The 11190-nt window shown below is 41.8% G+C and overlaps 1 protein-coding gene across 1 annotated transcript in view; it reads left to right on the top strand.

Annotated features, from left to right (window-relative positions):
• Positions 1-927: 927 nt before the first annotated feature.
• Positions 928-11190, top strand: part of LOC124545342 (phosphoglycerate kinase) — a 51458-nt gene continuing 41195 nt past the window's right edge. Inside the window, exons 1-3 of the mRNA XM_047124241.1 lie at positions 928-1104; positions 1183-1386; positions 1461-1605. Coding sequence (XP_046980197.1) covers positions 929-1104; positions 1183-1386; positions 1461-1605 — 525 coding nt within the window. The 5' untranslated portion in view covers position 928. The remainder of the gene's footprint in view (positions 1105-1182; positions 1387-1460; positions 1606-11190) is intronic.

Raw genomic sequence — 11190 nt, 5'->3', positions numbered from 1 at the left:
TGTAACTGTCTGTGGTGGAAATTTCTTCACAAGTTGTGGGACGACTGTTGTAATTATTTGCGGATGCATTGGGAAAAGTATAATTATCTTTTGAACCTCACAACTCCTCCTATAATGCGGAAAAATACTTATATGCGGATAGAAATTCGTTCACATGAGTACCTGATGGTGGTGTTAAGGTTCCTGGCAACAGGAAGGAGCTACAATGATCTAAAAGTTTCTACTGCAGTTTCGAAACAAGCATTGCGTACATACTCGGCAACGAATTAATTTTTTTCATTGCCGTATCTCTTGTTTGCCATAAGGTCAACCGCTCCTAATTTCTCTATTAAAAAATTACAAACATCTGCTTTCTTGTCTCTATCGCAGTATTCTTTGCTCTTAATTTTCGACGAACATGTATAACTCGTATATATTTCGGTAAATTCGGCAATGAACTCTCTAAAGGACTGACGTGTTCTGCTATTTTAAAATTCACTGTGCACACACAGGCGGGAAACTCTAGAAACTTCTGACTCAAACATGTTTCGCGCGCCAGATTTGCGTAAGTTTCCTGTCCACGTGCTGCACCTTGTCTACACAGATATGATTTGAACCCTCAGATTGAGTAATTTCGCTCAAACCTCCAACTTCCCCGTTTCCGCACATCTCATACATGCGCAAATCTCCTGTTCACACTTGATGATCTGTCTGTGCCGATGCGATGTGTGTTTGGACGGGCCTTTACATTTGGTTTGAAACACATTTCTGGATTATCATTTATAGCGTTAATGGGTAGACCCTAAGTCACTTTAACCTTGCAGAGAAACTTACTTCTGTTTGTTGTTCACTTCAGAATATTAAAATTTTTTCAACTGTAAAGGGAAATGAGAAAACAAATCAAAGGTCATCTTTACCAGAAGAGAAGTTGGCAGCGCTGAAATAGGAAATGCTGTTCGCAGTTGTTGACCTTCTGAAGGTTGTCGTAGGATTTTGCTTGAAACCGGCGTTCCGCGTGTGTACAACTTTTCGTCAGAGTATTTATTATCTGGAACACAATAACATGTCTTTGAATAAATTGAGCATTGATAAGGTAGACCTGACGGGTAAACGAGTTTTAATGAGGTAAATTCTTATAATATATAAACTGTGTTAAATGTAAGTAGTGTCTTCAGGAAATGACAATTTACGGCATTATTTCAGGGTGGATTTCAATGTCCCTTTAAAAGAAGGGAAGATTACCAACAATCAGCGTATAGTGGCTGCATTGGACACAATAAAGTATGCCCTTGATAACAAGGCAAAGTCAGTTGTTCTCATGTCACATCTTGGACGGCCAGATGGACACAAAGATTTGAAGTACACATTACAGCCGGTAGCAGAAGAGTTGAAGAAACTTCTAGATAGGTATATCAGCCTTGTCACATTTGTAGTGTTAGATGTTGTTCGTTAGACTTCATTCCTGACGATGTTTTCTGCAGGGATGTACAGTTCCTTAATGACTGTGTGGGGCCCGAGGTTGAAGCGGCCTGTGCGTCGCCTCCTGATGGATCTGTTATTCTTTTAGAAAATTTGCGATTTTATGTTGAGGAGGAGGGAAAAGGCGTAGACGAAGCAGGAAACAAGGTATTAAGAACCTAATTTTCTGTAATTAGGTTTCGAATTTATTTAGCTTGTTTTGTTTTAGATATTCCACAAAGTAGTATTTAGTGGCTACAGTTAATGAGCCCTTAAATTGTAGTATAGTACAGTAAGGTGAAGCAAATAGTGGGAAACAGTTGTCGGTGATGAATAGGTTGTTCAAAGTAGCCATTATCAACAGTTGCTCTATAGTGGGATGAAACTGTGAGAAGTAGGAAAACGACAGTCAGTGATAAACAAGAACCTTAACACTGCTGTATACATGTAACCTGTGTTGCAGATACGAATTTTAATGTGGCTGTTCAAAATGAAATTGTAAAGAAATCTTTCCCATTCATTATTAGTTAATGCAGATTGACCATCATACTTCTGTGTGATTGAAAGAACATTCATAGTTAGAAAAAGTGTATTGGTTATAGATCATAAAGTAGACCTGATCAAAATGGAAGGGCTCTGTTTGTGTGAGATATGTCAAAGGGTTAATTTTAACTCGGTTATCTATTAATGTGGTTTTATCAGTTTTGAAACTAACATTAATAGCACATTAGTCCCAAAGACTATTTCTCTGACAGTTGCTGAGTCTTAGAGCTATAACCTATCATTCTATGCGTAAACAGGATGTCCAAACTAGCAAGCTGAAAAACAGTAGTAATGTTACACTTACAGTATTATTGTTGTGCATCATTGTGCAAAGTTATTATAGACTATAACTTCCAACAAGCTGTGGGTATTGGAAATCATGCCCTCACTGTGAGCGATGTACATCAGATACTATACTGTAGAGGCAGGATTTTGGGATGTTGTGTGTATTGACAAATGAATGTGGTATAACATCCTTAATTTTTAATTAAATCATGGGGATAAGGTAGGCGGATCAATGTTTATGAATGAATTGAATGTGCAGCTGTTATTAATAAAGATCGAATCTTGGACCTTCTCCCATGATATAATTATAAAACATCGCTCCACATATTAAGTGTGCTTCAACAGTCAGACGTTAGATATATATCATTCGTATTGAGGGCGTGACTTCGATACCCAAGACTTCTTGTAAATTACCTACACTACAGATCCAAGTTCCATTTGCAGTTGGCAAGAATAAACTGCCAGCAGGTATTCTGACAACAAAAGAATTTGTGTGGTTTAAGAAGAGTTCTGCACTAGACGTTGAGCAAGTGTGTGATACAAGAGGTGCACTCCCTCTGTATCTATGTTGAGGTAACACCAATCTTTAATGTAGCTGAAAGTTGTAAGTTATGTTGAAAGGTAGTGGTCGGCTGTTGAAGCAAAGTACAAGTAGTGGTAAGATATAATAGTATCGTAGTATAATGTTTACAGTTATTTGCTTTTTGACAAATTTTAACACAGTATAGACACTATGCATGAATAAATTTACTCATATATGTAACAGGTCATATACTTAGTGTATATGGCAAAGAATACAATATGATGCACCAGCTGTGACTAGTGACCAACAATTCAACTATTCATCCACAGTGTTGTTATTATTAGGACAATGATGTTGCATAATCTGGTAGGTATGTTGTAATGATGAAAGTCTCAGGGACTCCCCCTCCCCCCTCTGCCACCACGGGAATATATGGAATTTATTAATATCTTCAAACATATCAAAAACTTGATATCAGACCACAGTAGGAAGACGGGGTTTTCACTAGGACAATATAACCAGGGTTGCCACAAGCTCTGGAAATCAGGGAATTTCCAACATGTCAGGGAAATATAAGGAAAATTTGAAAAAATACTGAAAAATCTTGTTTTTGTCTCAGTAGATGAAATGGTTTGTTTACTGAGATGTCATGCATGATTGCTGACTGGGCATAGCTGAGTATGTGCACCACTTCCTACACTCTTTCTTACTACTTCTCCCCTTCCTACTACCTCCTCAGCTTGCAGGCAGTGCTGCCACCACTTCTGGCCACTAGCCTAGCAGCTGCCGACAAGAGACGGGGAGGTGTGAGGAATCGTTTGTTTGTATCTGATTCTCAGAGATTGTTGAAGGAATAGCTGGGGCAGTAGTCATATGTGCATGAGTTGTCTCAGTGATTTGTGTGTGTGTGTGTGTGTGTGTGTGTGTGTGTGTGTGTGTGTTTATACGTGCGTACGTACTCATATTTTCTGGCAATCAAAAATTTAGTTAAGAGAGTGAGGTCGTCTTTTTCTACATACCTGTCTGTGGCTCAGGTCGTCTTTTCTACATACCTGTCTGTGGCTCAGTGATTGTTTTTATGGTGAGTTGCTACCTATCCTCATTAGTATTGATTCTCAGAGTATTTGCATGAGTTATCTGCTGCATGGATTGATCACTGCGGTCTCACTTCATGAACATGGTGTCTGTGACATGTGAATAGCTGGGCACATGACTGGACTTCCACAACAGGCCAAAACTGCATGCGATTTCTGCAGATATCTCTAACGGATCAGGCCTGCCAGTCTGAAGCCTATCAGTTCCCCCTAATGTGCAGGCCCTGCCTGTCAGATTTAGTGTCACCGATCTGCCTACAGGTCGGGTCTGTTTGTGTGTGGCATAATGCGGTGGATTTTCATGGTTTATCTAAGGACTCATGACCGCTCTGCTCCTCAGCAGGCCAGAGGCCACAGGCGATTGTTTTTAGGAATTGTGACACAGTCATCGCAAATACATTGTACAGTGCAGTGTTTTACAATCATTTTGTTTATTCTAGTACATTTTGGCACTTCAATATATTTGTATATTAAGTGTGGATGATAACAAGAAGAAAATTGTGGCCATCATTGGCGATTTGTGTGCTATGTACTCACATACTTCTCGAAAGAAAATTCACACAATACTTGTAAAATAATAAATACAACACAGTGGGTAACAGCCAACAATAATGAACATAGAACCAACATTTTATTGGTGATCAAATTTAGTTTTGGTTTACGCAACTCTTCACTGCGTTATACACTTCTTTCAAGAGGCCTACTTTTTTCTGAAATCAGTGAAGGTATTTTAAACCCGTCTTGCAACTCCAAGGAAACATATATTTTTGTCACCAAACGTGTTTTGTTTTATTGAAATAACAGGTGGTCTTAATGAAACACTCATACCAATTGGGTTGCTTTCACCATCTAAAAACAGTTAGTTACAAAATATGTTGATGTTAGTACTTAAGATTTTTGCTGACATTGGAGAGAAATACAGAAGTGCTACATTTTTTGTCAACTTATGTCATTGCTTACCCTTGATATCTCAAAATTTATCACGGAAAAATGCTAAAACTTGTCTGGAATTCAGGGAAATTTCAGAGTGTTTCACTTGGCCAAACTTGTGGCAACCTTGATATTGGTGGGATGTGCAGTGGATAGATTCTCGTAATCCATTCGTTAGCTTCTCTGACTTTCAACCAAACTATTGCTTTCAAAACTAATTTAGATGTCAGGCCATGTTATAGTTTAGTCTGTCATCATACCCTTCATTTCAAGAAAATTGCCAACAATAATGTCCCTGGTCAAAGCAGTTACAGTATTGCCAACTTCTTAACATCATAATTACTGTATTGCAGAACACCAAAATTCTACTTGGAAATATTGTATGTATTGTTTGTTGGTTTTCTAATGAAATCCCAATAACTGACTACATGTCATTATATTAATCCTTCAAATTTCCTCATTGACCATACTGTGTAGTGTAGCCTTTTTTCTGGATGTAATCAGTATGTTAAGATAGCTTTTGTGGTCAGAAAAACTCTAATTCACTGGTATATACTGCGTGAGACTTTGTACACAATGACAAGGAGGGGTTGGCTACAGAGTGATGTGGCAACATTCATTGTTGGAATGCTGGATAGGTGTAGATTAGCGAACAAGAATCACAGAAGACAGAGTATTTACTTAACTAGTATTTCTCCAAGTGTGCGAAGACTCATTGCAAATAATGCAGCAAGAATTAGTCCAGCTATAACAGTGTCAATGAGGAAGACTCATTAAAATTACCCCATATGGGGGTGCTGTAGCAGAGAGACCCCAATCGCAGGTGACTGAGTGGCTGCTACTGGCTGTCGTGTATCGCAGCGGCAGAGGCCACTTGTACAGAGTACAGGAGACGTGACTCAGTGGGTACTTACAAAAGGTGTGCCAGATTCCGCCCGACCTCTGTTGGCATCAGAAGGGAAACTTGTAGCTCCGTTGCTGTGACGCCTGTGGTGGGGTATTAGTATATGGTGCCATATCCTTCACCCACTCCACTGGCACTCCAGCCCCTGCTGGCACTCCAGCTTACACCCTGGGCCCACCTTGGAACATTAGTTGAAAACACAGGCACAGGGTGCACACCCACATCCAGAACTGGAGCAGCAAACAAAGACAGATGCATCACCATGACTGCAAAGGGACTCGAGGCAGCATGAGGGGCAACTGCTGAGAAGAGAGCCCCATCCCCAGATGATGGCGGCTGTCGAGGTAGCAACAAAAGTGAAAGGATGTCGGACTTCCACTGGCTCCGGAACCAGCACTGACAATACAGGGGGAGGAGGGGGGGGGGGTTGCTGGGTCCAGGCAGGCATGGAATGTGGAAGCACAAAGTCTGTAGCAAGTTCATACAATTACGTAGATGAATTTGATTCTGGTGGTGTCTCAGCAATCCTCTCGGTCCTCACAGTAAAAAGAGACTATCCAAACAAACGTACAATGGTGTCTCACTCCCTTCTCCTCCATCTGCCATACAATCTGTAAAAGACTGTCATTAGTCTGATGCTTTGCCTTTCTGGGCAGAGTGGGTGCCACCCACTGTGGCGGGTGCAGCAACTGAAGCAAGGTGCAGTGGTGCCATCCATCTAACAACTCCACTGGTAATGGTCCTTTGTGGCAGAGAGGCATGTAAGATAAGATCATCAACAGAGCTTGAGCTCATATGTGTGTGTGGCACAAAGATTGTCCATCTGTTGCTTAAATGTTTGTTCAAAGGATTCAGCTTCACCATTGGATTGCAGATGGAATGGTCCACTCTTGATGTGCTTCAGGCTGGAGGCAGTGCAAAACCGTTCAAACTTGGCAGCAACAGATTGAGGTCAGTTCAGTCACAATCATTTCAGGCAGTGCCTTGAACCAAAAGACCAATGAGAAGACCTGGATTATGGAATGGGCTATAGTAGAGTGCATAGGAACCACTGAGGGAAAATTGCTGAAAGTATCAATGACAACAAGCCAATGTGTATTCCAGTAAGGACCCGTGAAACTCAGATGCAATTGTTGCAAATCTGCTTGCGGTTTGGGCTGTTCAGAGAACTGCTGAGGTGGGGCTGACTGATGTTCAGTCAACTGTTTAGTTTGTGCATCCAGAACATGTTGTAGCAATCAAAGCACTTCAGGCTGGAGACACGGGGGACCACAACACATGATGGGTCCTTATCGGTGTGAAGCAAAAAGACACCTTATTATACGTGCTGAAAGGCAAAATATTGACAAATCAGAGCTACAAATCTGTCTGGCTGAACATGGCCAACCTGTGTGGATGTAGTGCAGCAGAATCTGTTGTGGCATGGGCAACTTTCCAGAGATCAGTGAAAAACTATTTAAAGTGTCTGTCTTCTGCACCAGTGTAGAAACAATAAGCAGAGGACTTGTTGAGTGTTGAGTCTGGACCAACAAGGAGGCAAGAGAGAGCATCTTCATCCATGCTTCAAAGTGGACCGTCACCCAATCTCGTATTGCTAATTTGGCCAAAGAGGAGTCCATCACTGCAGCTTCTGTGCTATTAGAGTTGGGACTGACTGAGAAGGGCTAAAACAAAAGGGTAGGGGGTTATACTCTTGTCATAAATCAAAAGTTCCTGCCAAAAAGACTCAGGTGAAACTTAGTGACGCTGTAGACAATGGTGGACACATCCTTTTGAATTTGTGAATAATTACATTGAGCTCTTTTCAACAATTTTGAAGCAGAGGCAGTCAGCCTGTCAATAGCACCAAATTTATACGACAAGACTACAGCAATAGTGCAAGAGGAAGCATCCACAGCCAAGACCACAGGTTTGGCTGGATCAGAAAAACAAGGCATCGATCACTAAGCAAAGCATCTTTCAACTTCTAGAAAGCAGACTGACAGTCTTGCATCCAAACAAAAGGAACATTGTTCCTGCACAAGCAGTGCAAGGAAATTGCGATATGAGTGGCGTTAGGTATAAATCGGATATAATAAACAAGTTTACATAACACAAACTGCAATTACTGCACATTGTGTGGGGCTAGGAGGTCAGATAGCAAGCAGCTGTGATTGAAATGGGTGAACACCCTGGCCGTTAAAGATATGTCATAAGTTCCCAAGTTCAGTCTGAAAAAAGCTAGCATTTGTCTCTGTTCCATTTGAGACCAGCTGCAGATAACACTTGAAACAGTGCGAAGATTGCTAATGTGTTCTTCAGGAGTGTGACCTGATTTAAGGATCATGAGTGAAGATTGTATGCCTGGAGGAGACACCGGAAGGTCCCATGGTGATTATATAATGATAACAGGTTTCAGAACCAGATTTTTAATTGCAAGACATTACTGGGGCAGATTTGGACTTGGATCAAATTTATTGGTTATAAACGGTAGATTAAAACTGAAGAAACTGCTAAAAGGTAGGAAATTGAGGAAACAGGTCCTGGATCAGTTGAAAGAACCAAATGTTGTTGATATTTCAGAGGGATCATTATCCTTATGCAACAGTTGACTGAAACGGGGGGGGGGGGGGGGGGGGAGGAGAGATACAGTAGAAGATGAATTAATTGATTTGAAAGATGAAATAGTGAAAGTAGCAGAGTATGAAACAGGCTAAAATACAAGGCCTAGTAGGAATCCTTTGATATCACAAGAGATATTCAGTGTAATGGATGAAAGGTGAGAATGCAAAAATCAGCAAATGAAGCAAGTGAAAGAATATAAATGTGTAGCAAGTACAAAATGGCTAAAAAGGAATGGCTAGAGGCAGAATGTAAGGATTTGGAAGCATTTATCACTAGGCAAAAGGTAGTAGATGCCACCTACAGGAGAATTAGACACATTGGAGAAAAAAGAGGCAGCTGTATGAATATCAAGAGCTCAGATGGAAAACCTGTACTAAACAGAGAAGGGAATTGTGGAAGTTGTATAGGGAGGTGCTATACAAGGGAAATTGACTTGAAGGCAATATTGTGGAAAGGGAAGAGGAAGATGACATGGGAGATATGATACTGTGAGAATAATTTGACAGAGTACTGAAATACCTCATTCACGTCAAGGCTGTGGAAGTAGACAACATTCTGTCAGTGCTGCTGATTGCCTTGGCAAAGCCAGCCATGACCAAACTGTTCCATCTGGTGTGCAAGATGTTAGAGATGGGCAAAATACCTTTGGACTTCAAGAAGAATGTCACTTTAATAAGTCGTGATTACAAAGTAGTAATACAAATTCTTTACAGAAGAGCAGAAATACTGGTAGGAGCTGACCACAGGTGGTATCAGTTTGAATTCCTTAGAAATGTCGGAACACGCAAGGCAATACTACCCTATGACTTACCTTAGAAGATGGGTTAAAGTGTACATTTATAGCTTTTGTACACTTACGGAAAGTTTTTGACAATGTTGATTGGGAAACACTCTTTGAAATTCTGAAGGTAGCATCACTAAAAACAGTGCAAGGCAATTTACAGTTTGTACAGAAACCAGATGACAGTCTTAGAGTCCAGGGGCAACAGTTCGTTGGAACAGAGAACACTTACACAATACCAAAGAAAGCCTTATTAACAAAGAGGCTCATTACTTCCTGTGAGAGAAGTGTGGATTGTGTTCCGTGTAACCCAGTTAATGTTTAGTAGTGATGACCCTAGTGGGAGAACCCTCTGCAGGTCCTGGGGTTAGATAGGCCCGAGGTATTCCTGCCTGTTGTAAGAGGCTACTAAAAGGGGTCTCTCACTTTTTGGCCCTATGAGTTCTGGTCCCATTCTATGGTTTGACTTCCCAAATTCTACAGAAGTGCGGCCCATATGGGGAAGGATGCCTTATGTGGTGCACGAGTTATCCATAGTGCCCTTAGATACGATCTCCTGAACCTCTTGTCATGGCTTTGCATCTCCACCTGCGATTCAACTATTTGGGTTAGGACACTTTCCGGGGTATGTCATCTTCTTCTGTTGTCTCCCGTCCTTTTGCCCCTGTGACAATATTGCCTTTCTCTGCACCCAATATCCAGCACGGTAGCCAGTCCGTTGTGGTGGGGCCATCATGTACCCATTTGGTGGTAGCCCCCTGACAACACAGGGATCGCACTGTTGATGCCTGAGCTGTAAACTCCTCACATATGCCAAGGAGAAGATGCTGGTCTTCCTGGGGCATCAGGACTCCCAGCAACGGTCATAATGCCAGTTGCCCTTTGCTGTGGCTGGGTGGCACCCATGGGGAGAACCCCTGATCAGAGTGGGTGTCACCAGGGCGGATGACCCGCAATGAAGTGGACGAAGTCATTTCTTGCTTGTGACCGTATGGCACCAGCAGTCTCGAAGAAGGGCAAAATTGGATACAATGCCAACAGGTATGGCCCTAAATTGTTTCCCTCCCTCGCTACACCATGGGAGGAACGTAGGGCTACAGCACGGAGAGAGCCATATTCGCCTTGGTTTTTAGTCTGTAGCAGAACTGATGGGGACTCCTTTCTACCTACAAAGCCTCAATTTTTCGTTGAGCACCTTGAGGATAAGTTTCGAGAACTGACAGCGCTGTCCATGATGCGAAATGGTGCAGTCTTGATTCAGACAGCACGCCAGCCCAATCCTGAGCGTTACTCGCCTGTGAAAGCTGGGTGATATTCCATAAAAGCCTGAACATGGTCCAGGGGATCATTATCACCTACGTCTACATCTGCACTCCGCAAGCCACCTGACTGTGTGTGTCAGAGGGTACCTTGAGTACCTCTATCGGTTCTCCCTTCTATTCCAGTCTCATATTGTTCGTGCAAAGAAAGATTGTTGGTATGCCTTTGTGTGGGCTCTAATCTCTCTAATTTTATCCTCGTGGTCTCTTCGTGATATACACGTAGGAGGGAGGAATATACTGCTTGACTCGTCGGTGAAGGTATGTTCTCGAAACTTCAACAAAAGCCCGTACCGAACTACTGAGCGTCTCTCTTGGCGAATCTTCCACTGGAGTTTATGTATCACCTCCGTAACGCTTTCATGATTACTAAATGATCCTGTAATGAAGTGCGCTGCTCCCCGTTGGATCTTCTCTCTCTCTTCTATCTCCTCTATCAACCCTAACTGGTACAGATCCCACGCCGGTGAACAATATTCAAGCAGTGGGCGAATAAGTGTACTGTAACCTACTACCTTTGTTTTCGGACTGCGTTTCCTTAGGATTCTTCCAATGAATCTGTCTGGAATCTGCTTTAATTGGTCGTTCCATTTAGATCACTCCTAATGCCTACTCCCAGATAATTTATGGAATTAACTGCTTCCAGTTGCTAACCTGCTATATTGTAGCTAAATGATAAAGGATCTTTCTTTCTGTGTATTTGCAGCACATTGCACTTGTCTATATTAAGATTCAATTGCCATTCCCTGCACCTTGCGTCAATTCGCTGC

The sequence above is a fragment of the Schistocerca americana genome, chromosome 8, assembly GCF_021461395.2.
Source record: "Schistocerca americana isolate TAMUIC-IGC-003095 chromosome 8, iqSchAmer2.1, whole genome shotgun sequence".
Lineage (NCBI taxonomy): Eukaryota > Metazoa > Arthropoda > Insecta > Orthoptera > Acrididae > Schistocerca > Schistocerca americana.
This window is presented reverse-complemented; position numbering and strand designations above follow the sequence as displayed.